Source organism: Vipera berus, assembly GCF_964194415.1.
Source record: "Vipera berus genome assembly, chromosome: 16".
NCBI lineage: Eukaryota > Metazoa > Chordata > Lepidosauria > Squamata > Viperidae > Vipera > Vipera berus.
The window spans coordinates 7,379,922-7,396,307 of NC_138219.1; the positions used below are offsets into that span (position 1 = coordinate 7,379,922).

The following is a 16,386-nucleotide window of genomic DNA, read 5'->3' on the forward strand; positions in this document are numbered from 1 at the left end:
TGCCCCACTTCTGAAGCCCATTTTACAGATGGGGAAGATTGAGGTAAGTGAAGAGTGCAAGGATGGATGGGGTAAGGCTTCTTGGCTGCAAATCCCAGACGGGGAGCTTATGGCTTCCAGATGGAAGCTGAGAACTAAAGTTCCCAGATCTCATGAAAAAAGCCAAGGTTGTGGAGTTGTGAAGTGGGCGCCTGGTCCAGGTCCAAATTCTAACTGAATTCGGGAACTGGAAGTCATAAGCTTTGGCTGATATCAAAAAGGAGAGACTATTTGTGGCTCAGGGTGAACCGTGGGGTCCTTGGTGCTCTCCGAGCTTGGCTATTTGCTTGCAGACATTTTATGACCCAAGTAGGTAATTATCATCAGTGCTAGAAGGAGATGGATTTGCTCTCTGTTTATGTACAAGGAGCTTGTTTGCAGGGAGCAAGCCCCATTCTCCTTAGCACTGATGAAGTTACCTAGTTTGGTAATGAAACGTCTGCAAGAAAACCACCAGGCTCAGACAGCCGAAAGACCCCACAGTCCTCCTCTTCCTCTCCACAAACCCCACTCCCTTCTAGCACTGATGATGTTCCCTAGTTGGGTGGTGAAAAGCCTGCAAGAAAGCCGCCAAGCTCAGAGAGCATCAAGGACCCCACATCTCCACCTCCTCCTCCCAAATCCACCTCACTTCTAGCACAGATGATGTTGCCTAGTTGGGTCAACACATGTCTGAAAGGAAAGCACCAAGCTCAGAGAGCATTAAGGACCCATAGTCATCATCCTCCTCCTTTTCTTCCTCCTCCTCCTCCTCCTCCTCCTCCTCGCAAACCCTCCTCCCTTCTAGCACTGATGATGCTACCTAGTTGGGTCGTGAAATGTCTGCAAGAAAGCCGCCAAGCTCAGAGAGCATCAAGGACCCCACATCTCCACCTCCTCCTCCCAAATCCACCTCACTTCTAGCACAGATGATGCTGCCTAGTTGGGTCAAGACATGTCTGAAAGGAAACCACCAAGCTCAGAGAGCATTAAGGACCCATAGTCCTCCTCCTCCTCCTCCTCCTCCTCCTCCTCCTCCTTGCAAACCCTTCTCCCTTCTAGCACTGATGAGGTTACCTAGTTTGGCAATGAAATGCCTGCAAAAGCTCCGTGGCTCTAAAGGGCAGGAGATCCCTCTTTTTTCCGAGTTGAAATCTCCGCTCCATTTCTTTGCGTCGGCATGCAAAACTTTCCAGGGCTATTATTTTGAGATTCCGTGCAAAGACGGTGGAAAAGCACGGCGACAGCCTTTAGATTTTTCCACCTGCGCAGTCCGGAGCTTGCAAGTGTGTTTTTTCTGTTGTTTTTTTTTTAAAAAAGATCCAGGGCATCAACCTCGTTCTACGCCCGGTGGGATCAGAAGGGGAAAAAAATAAAAATAAAAAAATAAAAATTGAGGTCAGACGGCACTATTTATACCTTGAGGATGCAATGGGCCAGCCGAGAGACATCTCAGTGCCAGCCACAATTTCGAGGCCGTTGCAAAGATCTGGGACTTTGCAAGATGCCTTTTGCTAATCTTGCAATGTTCTCCTTTTAGCTCATGGGGGCTTCCTCGCCTGCAAGAAACCGTTTAATCAGGTCCGCCTGGGACGAGGATCTGGATTCTGAATTTTTTTTTTAAAAAAAGGGGTTTCTCCTTTTTTCAAAAAATACAGAGCTTTCGTCTAGCCAAAAGCTCGGGAAAACAGCTCCTTTCCCCCCCTCCCTCCTGCATCAAAGCTCCTCTGGAAAATGGCAAACTATAAAAAAAGAAAAGAAAGCGAGAAGATCCAAGTACTGCGGTCCTCGACTTAAAACTGTTCACTTAGTGACTGAAGTATAATGCATTTTCTGCAGCCCCTAAAGAGCCTTCGGACACGGTTGCTAAAACTGGCAATTTCCCGCTGAATTTTAGACTGGGAAGCAAAATAAAAATAAAATAAAAGGAGGCATTCACACCTCTAGGCGAGCGAGAGTCCCAGCAAGAGAGGAATAAAAACAGAGATATTACAGGGAGCGCTTGGCTGACGACGTTCGTTTAGTGGCTGTTCGGAATTACGACGGCAGTGAAAAAGGTGACCTTTTGTTCAGCCTTACGACCGTTGCATCTCCAAATTCTGACTGTTGGCAACTGACTCATAGTTATGGCGGTCGCAGCCTCCCGGGGTCACGCAATCCCCTTTTGTGACCTTCTGACCAGCCAAGTCAACGGGGGAAGAAAGATTCATTTAAAAAGATTTCACTTAACAAATGCAGTGCTTCAGTTAACAACGCACACAGCATGCAAAATGGGGCAAAACTCACAACTGTCTCACTTAGCAACAGAACCGTTGGACTCAATTACTACCCTTGCATCATTTTTGTTAAAAAAAAAAATAGGCTACCCAAGAACTCTCGAGTTTGTTGGCGATGTCCATTTTGCTCTCTGAGCTCATGGTGACCTAACCCTAACCCTAAGTGGAATTTTCCTCCAATGGGATTTTCCCATGTATTTTCCCAGGAAACATAGATAGGGCAGCCTAGAAAAGTTAGCGCCCTCCTAACCATACCCAAGAACTCGGGAGTTTGTTGGCAGTGTCCATTTTGCTCTATGAGTCCATGGTGACCTAACCCTAACCCTAAATGGAATTTTCCTCCAATGGGATTTTCCCATGTATTTTCCCAGGAAACATAGATAGGGCAGCCTAGAAAAGTTAGCGCCCTCCTAACCATACCCAAGAACTCCAAGTTTGTTGGCGATGTCCATTTTGCTCTATGAGTCCATGGTGACCTAACCCTAAGTGGAATTTTCCTCCAATGGGATTTTCCCATGTATTTTACCAGGAAACATAGATAGGGCAGCCTAGAAAAGTTAGCGCCCTCCTAACCATACCCAAGAACTCGGGAGTTTGTTGGCAGTGTCCATTTTGCTCTATGAGTCCATGGTGACCTAACCCTAACCCTAAATGGAATTTTCCTCCAATGGGATTTTCCCATGTATTTTCCCAGGAAACATAGATAGGGCAGCCTAGAAAAGTTAGCGCCCTCCTAACCATACCCAAGAACTCGGGAGTTTGTTGGCAGTGTCCATTTTGCTCTATGAGTCCATGGTGACCTAACCCTAACCCTAAATGGAATTTTCCTCCAATGGGATTTTCCCATGTATTTTCCCAGGAAACATAGATAGGGCAGCCTAGAAAAGTTAGCGCCCTCCTAACCATACCCAAGAACTCGGGAGTTTGTTGGCAGTGTCCATTTTGCTCTATGAGTCCATGGTGACCTAACCCTAACCCTAAATGGAATTTTCCTCCAATGGGATTTTCCCATGTATTTTCCCAGGAAACATAGATAGGGCAGCCTAGAAAAGTTAGCGCCCTCCTAACCATACCCAAGAACTCCAAGTTTGTTGGCGATGTCCATTTTGCTCTATGAGTCCATGGTGACCTAACCCTAAGTGGAATTTTCCTCCAATGGGATTTTCCCATGTATTTTACCAGGAAACATAGATAGGGCAGCCTAGAAAAGTTAGCGCCCTCCTAACCATACCCAAGAACTCGGGAGTTTGTTGGCAGTGTCCATTTTGCTCTATGAGTCCATGGTGACCTAACCCTAACCCTAAATGGAATTTTCCTCCAATGGGATTTTCCCATGTATTTTCCCAGGAAACATAGATAGGGCAGCCTAGAAAAGTTAGCGCCCTCCTAACCATACCCAAGAACTCGGGAGTTTGTTGGCGGTGTCCATTTTGCTGTATGAGTTCATGGTGACCTAACCCTAACCCTAAATGGAATTTTCCTCCAATGGGATTTTCCCATGTATTTTCCCAGGAAACATAGATAGGGCAGCCTAGAAAAGTTAGCGCCCTCCTAACCATACCCAAGAACTCGGGAGTTTGTTGGCGGTGTCCATTTTGCTCTATGAGTCCATGGTGACCTAACCCTAACCCTAAATGGAATTTTCCTCCAATGGGATTTTCCCATGTATTTTCCCAGGAAACATAGATAGGGCAGCCTAGAAAAGTTAGCGCCCTCCTAACCATACCCAAGAACTCGGGAGTTTGTTGGCGGTGTCCATTTTGCTGTATGAGTTCATGGTGACCTAACCCTAACCCTAAATGGAATTTTCCTCCAATGGGATTTTCCCATGTATTTTCCCAGGAAACATAGATAGGGCAGCCTAGAAAAGTTAGCGCCCTCCTAACCATACCCAAGAACTCGGGAGTTTGTTGGCGGTGTCCATTTTGCTCTATGAGTCCATGGTGACCTAACCCTAACCCTAAATGGAATTTTCCTCCAATGGGATTTTCCCATGTATTTTCCCAGGAAACATAGATAGGGCAGCCTAGAAAAGTTAGCGCCCTCCTAACCATACCCAAGAACTCGGGAGTTTGTTGGCGGTGTCCATTTTGCTGTATGAGTCCATGGTGACCTAACCCTAACCCTAAGTGGAATTTTCCTCCAGTGTGATTTTCCCATGTATTTTACCAGGAAACATACATAGGGCAGCCTAGAAAGGTACAAGAACTCCGAGTTTGTTGGCAATGTCCATTTTGCTCTATCTATACCGTTCCTGACAAACGGCTGGGCAATCAATCTCTTCCTAAATTATATCAGCAATTAACTCGAGGACCATCCGTATATATCTCTACAGAAATTACGGTGCAAACCCTCTCGAATGCATTTGGGTCGATATAAAAGGGGGGGGGATTTTTTTTTTAAAAAAAAAGACTTTGCCATAAGTGTATCCTCCAGGCCACCCAACCAAACAGAGGAAATAAATGGATTTTTTTCTGCTTTTTTTTTTGACCAGCGAGGAAGGAGGACCTGGAAGAGAGCGCAGGAAAGGAGAGAGAGAAGACAAACAAATGGAGACAGAGACAGACACACCTCGGACATGATATGTTTAGACTTACTGCCCTGGCTGGATTGCCCTGGTCGATGGGATTCTTAAAATCTATGTGCAATTCGTCAAAGGCGATTATCTAGAGAAAGAAAGAAAGAAAGAGAGAGAGAGAGAGAGAGACAGAGAGACAGAGAAAGGAATTTAGAAAATATTCTTGTTCACGGGGCAAGGGAAAAAATCACGCAGCAGGTCCCCCGTTATAACCAGCAACCGTCATTCCTGCGTATCGCGAAACTTACATGGATGTTCCATAAGGAAAGGATGAAAAAGTAAATAAAACGGGGTGCACCCTGAAAGCACAGGGGAGTCAGTGCGTCAGGTTTTATCCACACCTTTAAACCTTTAAACTGAGAGGGGAACATTTTGGAGTTTAGAAGTTAGCCCTGGACTGGAGCTCTGGAGGTTGTTGAACTCCAATTCCCATCAACCCTTGCATTCCATTCCATTCCTATTTCTTATTCTATTCTATTCTATTCTATTCTATTCTATTCTATTCTATTCTATTCTATTCTATTCTATTCTATTCTATTCTATTCTGTTCTGTTCTGTTCTATCCCGTAATTCTATTCTATTCTATTCATTCCACTATTCTATTCCATTCCATTCCATTCCATTCTCTTATTTCTTATTCTATTCTATTCTATTCTATTCTATTCTATTCTATTCTATTCTATTCTATTCTATTCTATTCTATTCTTCATTCCACTATTCTATTCTATTCTATTCTCTATTTCTTATACTATTCTATTCTATTCTATTCCATTCCATTTCATTCCATTCCATTCCATTCCATTCTCTTATTTCTTATTCCATTCCATTCTATTCTATTCTATTCTATTCTATTCTATTCTATTCTATTCTATTCTATTCTTCATTCCACTATTCTATTCTATTCTATTCTCTATTTCTTATACTATTCTATTCCATTCCATTCCATTCCATTCCATTCCATTCCATTCTTATTTCTTATTCTGTTCTATTCTATTCTATTCTATTCTATTCTATTCTATTCTATTCTATTCTATTCTATTCTATTCTATTCTATTCTATTCTATTCTATTCTTATTTCTTATTCTGTTCTGTTCTAATTCTAATTCTAAATTTCATAACTTTGGCATTTTCTCATCTTTGCCGCCACTCTCCTGCCTTAGCCACCATGCTGCGTGTACACACACACACACAAACACACAGGCTGATCTTCAGCCCCATCTGCCATTCTCCACTGTGGCATCTTCTCAGGAACACAATGGCCTGCAAAAGCCTGCCAAGCTGGCTGAGTCAAACCGGATCACTTTCCTGGTGGCATCTCTCTGGAGCAAAAAAGACACTTTAATTCTCTCTCTCTCTCTCTCTTTATTTCCCCCACCGCCCCACAAAAAAAGAAATCTATGGAAGCCCAGCACGGCTGATGACGTTGCCAGAACCGCCCACGTCTCCCCAGGTCCCTTGTCCTCTGCTGGCGGAGAAGCTGAACTTTTGCTGCCTCCCAGCATGACAAAATAATATATATATATATGTTTTTTTTAAAAAAAATCCTTTCATTTAGAAGGGATCTTTCTACTCCAGCCCATAATAGGCGCTTCCCTGCCCACGCAACGTCGCCTGCTGCTGTTAACGACGAGGAGAGACTTGCCAGGGGCGAGAAAAGGACAGCGGAGACGGCTCACGAGGGCGAGCGGGTCTTCCAGGAGGAAAGGGCACCACTGGGGGATCTTTCTGAGCGGGAAGACAAGACAGGAAAAGAAAGATGAGAAAGGGATGTGTGTGTGTAAAAAAAAATATAGAATAGAATAGAGTAGAATAAAATATGGAAAGGAATATAATAGAATAATAGAATAGAATAGAATAGAATAGAATAGAATAGAATAGAATAGAATAGAATAGAATAGAATAGAATAGAATAGAATAGAATAGAATAGAATAGAATAGAATAGAATAGAATAGAATAGGAGTTGGAAGGGACTTTGGAGGTCTTCTAGTCCAACCCCCTGCTCAGGCAGGAAACCCTATCCCATTTCAGACAAATGGTTGTCCAATCTCCTCTTAAAAACTTCCAGTGTTGGAGCATCCGCAACATCTCGAGCACGTGTTTGTTGTTATGGGTCCGGAGCTCTAATCCTAACCCCTCCCCGGTTTGGAAATTCATCTTTTTTTCTTTTTTTTCCTCCAGTGACAGTCAAAGCACGAATTACATCCATCACCTGTCAAAAGCCTGCTGAGTCCCACTGAAGCCCGGGAAAAAATGCCTAGCAACGCTGACACCCTCACTTCTGTGTGCCCAGCCGGAGCAATTTTCACACCACGGGTGTCTTTCTCCTTCCTGAATCTGCCTGCACTTACTTTCTCCCCCCCCCCCACCCCTTACTGTCTACCGGGTACCAGATATATATTTTTTTTGGTTAAAAAAAAAGAGGTGAATAATTTTTTTCTAAAAAAATAAAAATAAATATTTTTTTGAAAAAAGAAGAACTGTTTCCTAAAGGTTCAACAGGAGGGTTGCAGTGAAAAAGGAGCGTGTAGGTGGCAAGAAAAAAAGAAATAATACCAGCCTGATCTGCACATTTCGGCTTATCGACAAAGGGAGAAATGGAAAAGATTTATCGGAGGCTTGGTGCAAGCCCTCAATGCAGTGGTGGGATTCAGCCAGTTCGCACCACTTCGGCAGAACCGGTAGCTAATTCTTTTGTTGCCCACGGCCAGAATGGACTTCCAGGAAGCGGCATCCACGCACAGAACCGGTGGTTCCCGTATTTGAATCCCACCACTGCCTCAATGTAGTGCTTAAAGGTGGTTGAAGGAGACACCGGCATTGCATTCACTCAAATAGGCTATGCACCCCTACAAGGAAACAAATTCTGTCTTCAGATGACACCTTTTTTTAAAAAAGTACAGGTTTCTAGACCTCATGAACCTGATTTTTTTTCCTTTTCTCTTCCATCTTTTCTCATTCCCATGTCCTTCCTTCCTTCCTTCCTTCCTTCCTTCCTTCCTTCCTTCCTTCCTTCCTTCCTTCCTTCCTTCCTTCCTTCCTTCCTGTGTTTCTCAACCTTGTCAGCTGGATGCTTGGAATTCAACTCCCAGAATTCCCCTCCCTTCCCCCATATTCCTTCCTTCCTTCCTTCCTTCCTTCCTTCCTTCCTTCCTTCCTTCCTTTCCTCCCTCCCATGCTCCACCCCTTCCTTCCTCCCTCTCTCCCAAGTTCCACCCCTTCCTCTCTCCCTTCTCTCTTTCCTTCCTTCCTTCCCACATTCCATCCTTTTCTTCCTTCTTCCCTCCCTCCCTTCCTTCCCACATTCCATCCTTTCCTTCCTTCCTTCCTTCCTTCCTTCCTTCTTCCCTTCCTCCTTTCCTTCCCACATTCTATCCTTTCCTTCCTTCTTCCTCCCTCCCTTCCTTCCTTCTTCCCTTCTCTCTTTCCTCCTTTCCTTCCCACATTCCATCCTTTCCTTCCTTCCTTCTTCCCTCCCTCCCTTCTCTCCTTCCTCCTTTCCTTCCCACATTCCATCCTTTTCTTCCTCCCTTCTCTCCTTCCCTCCCTCCCTTCTCCCCTTTCCTTTTCTCACACAACTTCCCTTCCCCTCCCCCCGTGTCCTAAGCTGATGAAAAGCCGCATCTGGGCCACTTTTCCCAGGACTGATTCTCAGCCGCGGATCCTCTGATGCCATCTCCTTTTCCCAATTACAGATCAAAGGGTGATTTTTTTCAGGAGGTGATTCAGGACGCTGGAGAGCTCCATGAAAGAGACAGTCAGAAAATGCACAGGGCATCGGAGAATTCGGAAGGCTAAGGAAACGGGACATTAACCCCATCTCGCCGTCTCGCCGTCTCCGGGCCCCAAAAGCCATCGTGGAGAATTGAATCCTCCCAAAATACACTTCTCTAGAAATGTTCTCCCGGTCAGAAAACCAAGATTTATGGCCCTCGGTTCGCTCCCAAGCCTGGAGCGAACAGATTTTCCCCACCTGAAGGAGACATTCCTGTTGCCTTGTCATGCGTGTCTAAAAATCACGTGTTTTTTTCCCCCACCACACTGAATTTGAAACAGAGCCGAACGGGAAAATCCTGGGGACAACTGCTTAGGGAAAGGATTGCACTTTGCATTCAAACTTTCTCCGGCCTCGGATGGAAAACAGAGCCAAATTCTGCAAATGCAGGTGGCCTTCAACCTACGACCGCGACGGACGCCCAAAATCTAAGGTCGCTAAGCGAGAAAATGCCTTAAGCGGGTTTGGCCCCATTTGAGGGCTTTTCTTGTCAGCCTGGCGAAGTGGATCCCTGCAGTTGTTAAATGAATGACACGGTTGTTAAAGCGAGACTTGGCTGCTCGGAAATCTGCAACGGGGAATCACATGACCGCGGGGCACTACAACCGACATAAATCCGAGTCAGTTGCCAAGTGGCAGAATCTTTTCATCCTGTGACCGTGGGGGGATGATGCAACGGTCGTAAGCTTGAAAAACGGTCCTAAGTCCCTTTTCCCAGTGCCTTTTTTCGTAACTTTGAACGGCCACTAAGCGAGCTGTTGTAACTGGAGGACTGCAGCCTGTAAAAAGACTTCTTTCTCCCCCGACCCCGCCTTCCCGGCACGGTTCACATTTTAAAGCACCGTGCAAATCGCACAGGCGTTTTTCCAGACATGCGTCTCTCTCCAGGATCCATCCGGCATCGGGAGAAACAATTTCAGAACAATTGTTTCTGCTCTGCCTTCCGAATGGCACTTGCCATTGTCAGCCCTGATAGCCGTGAAACCGGGATTCGGCAAAGAAAAAAAAAAGCTATTTTTAAGCTTTTAAGACCCTCACGGCTTCCAGCTTTAACCAGCTCCCTGAACTAAGAAAATGAATCTCCCACGACATCAACCCCAAACTTTGAAGTCCTGCAAACGCTGAGCTGATGTAAACGTCGCCTTTGATTATTCTTATTCGGACCTGGAAGCGTTAGCCAGGTTTGGGAGGTTCGGGGTTAAGGGACTGCCCGCCTGAACAAGCCAAGGTTTAAGATTTTTAAGTTTTGAGAGTTTTCTTTCGAACCAAGGTGTGGGAGTCTCTCCTACCACTTCACCTTAACCAAAAAATAAAAAAAATAAAAAATATGGATTAGGCCTGGAACCAAAAAAGCACGACTCCTATCCATATCCATATGGCTGATCTTGACATTTTAGGGTCCTGCGTTAAAAAGTCAGCGAAGGATGAATTTGGAGGGGGTGGGGGGGCAAAAAAGCATCCTCGACTTACGGCACCACATTTAATGACCGTTCAAAGTTACAACGGCACTGGAGAAAGGAACTTAGGACTGGTTTTCACACTTTTACGACCGTGGCGGCATTCACCCCCCACCCGCGGTCACGCAATCAAAATCCAGAAGCTTGGCAACTGACTCTTATTTACGACGGTCACAGCCTCCCGGGGTCAGGTGACCTTCCAACAAGCAAAAAGTCAATGGGGAAGCTGGATCCGCTTAACGACGGCGTGACTAAGAGAACCGCTGCAGTGATTCCCTTAACCGCCGTGCCCGTAAAGGCCTTAAAACGGGGCAAAACTCAGCTTAAGATCTGCCTGGCTTAGCAGCAGAAATTTGGGGGTCTATTTTGGTCGCGTGTCAAGGACTCCCTGTATTAGTGGTCCCGTTTCTTGAGGTTTCAGCCTAGCTTTTAAAAAAATAAAGAAAAATAACGTTCTCTGAATTGCCTCCTCGATTAAGGTCACGCAAAAATTAGATCGGCCTAAGAATTGACCCAAATCTTTGATCAGGGAGGGAATTTGCACTCCTCGCTTTATATCCGGAGTGAAAGACCAACAAGCCAGCCTGCTAAATTCTCCAACTGCGATGGCAAAAAGATACGAAGAACGGTCGCAGGAATTGGGTATGGCCAATCTAGGGAAAAGAAGGACTGGGGGGCGGGGGGACAGGATCACAGTCTTCCAGTATTTGAAGGGCTGCCAAAAAAGAAGATGGGGGGAGCGGAGGGGTTTCTACCTATTTCTCCAAAGCACCAGAAGGCAGGACAAGAAAGGATGGATGGAAACTCATCCAGGAGAGAAGCAACCTGGAATTAAGGAGAAACTTCCTAACAGGGAGGACAATGAACCAGTGGAACAGCTGGACACCAGAGGTGGTGAATGCTCCAACACTGGAGGTTTTCAAGAAGAGACTGGACAAGTCACTTGTCTGAAATGGAGATGCTCGAGCAGGGGGTGGGACTAGAAGACCTCCAAGGCCCCTTCTCTTCTTGATTCTGATTGACTCTTTTTTTCCCCTTTTTTTAAAAAAAATCCCCATCCTGTTAAAACCTTCTGCCTTCCAGTTAGCCAGCGGGATAATCTCTTGTATCCTTTTCTCTGCAAAATGCTCGGAGGGTTGTGTGTTTTTTTGGCACCCCTTCGATCTGTATTTGCGTCTGAAGCCTGCCAAGCCGAATCACGGCAGCCGTGCCAGGAAGTGGGGGCGACGTTTGGTTGCCTCGGCCTTGTTTTCTCACAACCCCCCCTTTTTTTCTTTCTTCCTTCCCATCCTTGGTGGGGGCCCAAAAGTTTGGAAATTTGGAAGCTGGGCTAATGTCATCTCTCCCCCCACCCAATATTCTGGGGGCTCATTGGTGTGTGTGTGTGTGTCCCTGAGAATACCCTAGAATGACAGAGACGCGGGGGAAGAAAACGGAGAAATAATATACCGGAAAGCAACGAACTCTGTTTTTATTCTTCTTTTCACCTTGAAGGTACTGTCGGTTGCTAGGGCAACCAGAGCTGTCAATTTTGGGGTATTTGTGTGTTAAATCTGCACCCAGCAGACAAGGGGTGGGTGGGTGGAGCTGGGATCCATTGAGGGTCTCTGCCCCCCTCTAGATAATCCACAAATGATATCTTTGATTCTTGGTGCGAATTCAGATGTATTGAATCCCCTGCCCAGCCCAGCCAATGGCAGCCAGAGACTACATCTCCCATCCTTCCCAGCCAGCTAGTCCTTTCCACCCAAGGGATCTAAAACTTGTCACCTCTGGAAGGACGCATGAAATCCTCCCTTCTGTAGGATGGAGCAATTGATGAAAACTAAGTGGCTAGTCCCTGGTGTCAGCCCAAGCCAGCTGATTCGAAAACTAACAGAATAACACAGTTGGAAGGGACTTTAGAGGTCTTCTAATCCAGCCCCCTGCTCAGGCAGGAAACCCTATCCCATTTCAGACAAATGGTTGCTTAATTCAGCTTAATCAAGTTTGTTTGATCTTTAGCTAAGATTATACAAACTCTGGTGCTGACTGAGCTGGGGTTATTGGCTTGCAGACATCTCATTACCCAACTAGGGAACGTCGTCAGGGCTGGTGAAGGCGGCGGCGGCGGGGTGTGTGTGTCTGATGCCTGTTTACAAGATTTTTCCAAGATTGAACTTAGCCCAAGGGAAACGCATCGTTCTCTTTGATTTTCCGTTCCTCAGACAGGGATGCCTTTGAAAAAAGAAATACGGTGTTGTAACCTCTGGAAAAATGAAAAAAATCCATTCCTCGATGGCTTTTTTTAAGACACTGTCTCCGAGTCGGATCAATTAATTTTGGCATCCAGCGCTTTGCCAGCCTTGGCAAAGGCTTATTTTGGATCGCGGAATATTTCTCAAAATAGAGGTGCCAATTGAGAAATTAAAAAAACAGAGGTCAGAAAAGGGGGGACCTCACACCTCAGCAGTCACGCATAAATCCTAAAAGACAATCAATTTCCCCCCCAAACGGTAACTGTGGAAACCCCACCCCCACCCCCCAAAAACCTAGGTGCCTCCACTTATTGAGCCTGTTTTCAATGTCTAGCAAGCTTCGCCATGTCTAGTGATATTTTGGAGAAGGCTGGCTGCCAAGCTCAGCGTGCTAACCCTCCCTTCTCCTCATGAGGACTAGAAACTCAGGATCTGTCTGTGTCGCGCGCAGGTGGCAAGACACCGCAGCGAGCCAAGGTGGTGGGGAAAAGCCTGGTCACCAAAAACCACACAGGCCAGGCCGGCGTGCGTGCGTGCCATTTGAAGGTGCCCACGCACGAGGCACGGTCGTGAGAATCCCCTAGAGGCAATGCTCTGCGCAGCATTCGAACTCAGGTCCCGAGAAACGCAGGGGGCAGCATCCTCAACCCCCGGCTGGGTTTCTTGCAAAAGCGTGTTTCAGTTGGGCTGGTGTTCTTGCCAAGAGTGGAAAAAATAAAACCAGCAAAGGACAAAGGCTAAGCGTGCATTCTGGTCTTTGTTTTCGGTTGCAGAAACGAAAAACTATATTTCCCACACCCAGCCACCAAGATTTAAGGTCAGGAAGGCCTTCAGATTTAAGACCCTCCCTGCTTCCGGCGAGAAGACGAAGCCAAGGAGACTGCATTCAGTCGCCCCAAACTTTGGAGCCTTGCAAATGCCGAGTGGATATTGAATTCCTTGCGTTTTAATTATAATTTGATTTGTTTATTTATCTGTTGGTATCCTTGAGCTGTCCCCCCCGAGACGGGACAGCCATTTGACTGACATGGTATAAGGTCTCCTGCCTTGAGCAGGGGGTCAGACTAGGAGACCTCCAAGGTCCCTTCCGGCCTTAGGATTCCATATACAAATAACTCAAGGCGGCAAACATATCCAAGGAAGCTTCTGGACTGGCTCAAAGTCACCCAGCCGGCTTTCACGCCTAAGGCAGAACTAGAACTCACCGTCTCCTTGCTTTCTTGCTGGATGCCTTAACCTCTAGAGCAGTGGTAGGCAACCTTGGCTGTTTTATGACTCGTGGACTTCAACTCCCAGAATTCCTGAGCCGGGCTCAGGAATTCTGGGAGTTGAAGTCCACGAGTCATAAAAGAGCCAAGGTTGCCTACCACTGCTAGTCTAGACCAAACGGGCTCTCCAAAGTGCCTCTGTAGAGAAATTATAACTCCACCTAAGCCACTGGCAAGTTGCCTAGGAGTGGCCGTCTCCAGCTCCTGGAAATCCACACTTCCCCCTCCGCTGTTTCAATGGGGGCGGGGGGGGGGCTTTTTTGGAGCTAGACGACGGGTCCCCAAATAATCCCCCCTACCAAGAAATAGCACATACACCTTAAACGGAGACACACCTAGCATATTTTTTTTAAAAAAATAAATAAATAACCAACTTTACAAGGACTTTCCTATTTCAAAAAATAAAGCTGAAAAATAACCCCTTAGGCTATTGAAACTATCCCGGCTCAGATAATTTGCAATATTCATGTCAATATTAGTTCCTGAATATTGCAATGGGGACCCCGGCTTTAAGGATCCTGGTTTAAGGATCTTTGGACTGTTCTCCGCCCGTCTTGTGTGTGTCAAATCTATTATTATTATTATTATTATTTTAAAAAAAGAAGCAGGGATTCCAAGCTTTTTTACACTCAAATCAGATCTGTGGGGATATATTTTCCTCACATCCTGTCCCCCCACCCCACAAAACACACACACACACACCAAGGAGACCCCCGCAGGGAAGGAGTTAAATTGATGCCAGCATCCCATTTATTAGGAAAGGACTCTCTTTTGTAAACATATGTAGTTCCCATGACAACCGGAGTCAGGTTCCTTGGTTACAGATGGAGGAGAGAAAATTGGGGAGGGGGCAGAGAGGTGGATGGCAGAAAATGGAGGAACAGGAGAATATATATATATATATATATATATATATATATATATATATATATATATATATATATATATATATATATATATATATATATAATCCTTTCCTGGGATTCCTGAGCACGTCACCAGAAGGGAAGAAGAGGGGGGGGAAATCCCCCTCTTATTTTGTTTTTTAATAGCCCCCTAAAAGAGGTAGGGGATAGCTGGAAAGTTGCGAGGGAGGGGGCCAGGAGTAAATTGAATTTGGGGAGGGGGCTTCCCCACCCCCAAGGCCCCTTTTAGGGGCTATTTGATCTAGATGGATGGCTTAAGCATGGGTAGATGGTTTTCCTTCTGGTCCCAATGGATCCAAATTCCTCTGCTACCCCCCCCTCAAAAAGACCGACGGACACCCCCCACTTTTTCCCAGACAGAAATAAGACGGGCTTTGCACCCCGAGACCCAAATTGCAAGGGTCTCCCTCCCCCCCCTCTCTCTCTCTGCTAGGAGCGAAGGCATGCCTGCTTGCTTGAGGGACTCACGGGGGGGGGGGCTTTCTTGCCCCTCCCAAATTGCTCAGATCTGCCCCCCCCCGCCGAAAGACCCTCCCCTCAATAAAACGGGGTTGAAGATTGAGATAAATGATGGTAGGAGCTGGACTGCTCCCCCCCACACACACCACCACCACCCCGGTTGGAGTTTGGCAGAGAGAGCCCACTTACCCTTGCTAGGGAGCCTGGACCTGTCTTTGGTGCTGATTCCAACCCCCCCCCCCAAAAAAAAATCCAGTTCTTTCCTAGCCCTTCCTCAGCCCTTGGACCCCCTCCCCTCCTTCCCCCGGCCCCTGAGCCCCCTCCCCTCCTTTCTCTGGCCCTTGATTCCCCCCTCCCTTCCTTGGCCCTCGAACCCCCTCCTCTCCTTCCCCCGAGCCCCCTCCCCTCCTTTCTCTGGCCCTTGATTCCCCCCTCCCTTCCGCAGCTAAGGAGCCCCCTCCCCTCCTTCCCCCGACCCCCGAGCCCCCTCCCCTGCTTTCTCTGGCCCTTGATTCCCCCCTCCCTTCCTCGGCCCTTGACCCCCTCCCCTCCTTCACCCGGCCCCCGAGCCCCCTCCCCTCCTTCCCCCGAGCCCCCTCCCCTGCTTTCTCTGGCCCTTGATTCCCCCCTCCCTTCCGCAGCTAAGGACCCCCCTGCCCTCCCTTCCTCGGCCCTCGAACCCCCTCCCCTCCTCCCCCCGAGCCCCCTCCCCTCCTATCTCTGGCCCTTGATTGCCCCCTCCCTTCCGCAGCTAAGGACCCCCCTGCCCTCCCTTCCTCGGCCCTCGAACCCCCTCCCCTCCTTCCCCCGAGCCGCCTCCCCTCCTATCTCTGGCCCTTGATTGCCCCCTCCCTTCCGCAGCTAAGGAGCCCCCTGCCCTCCCTTCCTCGGCCCTCGAACCCCCTCCCCTCCTCCCCCCGGCCCCCGAGCCCCCTCCCCTGCTTGACCCCGCTGCCCTCCCCTTCCCCGTCCTTCCGCCCCCTGCCCTCCGCCCTCCCCCGGCCCCCATTCCGAGAGGGAGAGAGAGAGAGACCCCCACTCACATGCCAGATGACGAAGAAGATGAGCGAGGCGCAGAGGACCAGCGTGAGCATGTAGCAGAAGGCGGCGAAGGTGAAGGCCATGGCGGGCGGGCGGGCGGGGGCCGGCGGGGCAGCCCGGGGCGACCTCCTCCCTGGGCGGGGGGCTACTGGGCCATGGGAGGCGCCGGGCCGGGGGCCGCACAGCCGCCGCAGCCGCTACCAGACCGGCGGGAGCAGCCGCGACGCCCCCCGCATCCTCCCGGCTCCGCCGCCCTCCTCTGCCGCCGCCCAGAGAGCGGGGAGGGGGGGGGGCGGGGGGAGGAGCCGGGGGCGGGGCCAGGAGCCGGGGGCGGGGCCGCACAGGTGAGCGCG

The 16,386-nt window shown here is 48.0% G+C and overlaps 1 protein-coding gene across 1 annotated transcript in view; it reads right to left on the reverse strand.

The window, feature by feature from the left end:
• Positions 1-16,116, reverse strand: part of TMEM151A (transmembrane protein 151A) — a gene marked incomplete at both ends in the record, with an annotated part of 43,315 nt that extends 27,199 nt beyond the window's left edge. Inside the window, 2 exons of the mRNA XM_081340268.1 lie at positions 4,892-4,960; positions 16,036-16,116. Of these exons, the coding sequence (XP_081196394.1) occupies positions 4,892-4,960; positions 16,036-16,116 (150 nt within the window). The remainder of the gene's footprint in view (positions 1-4,891; positions 4,961-16,035) is intronic.
• Between the last annotated feature and the right edge of the window lie 270 nt (positions 16,117-16,386).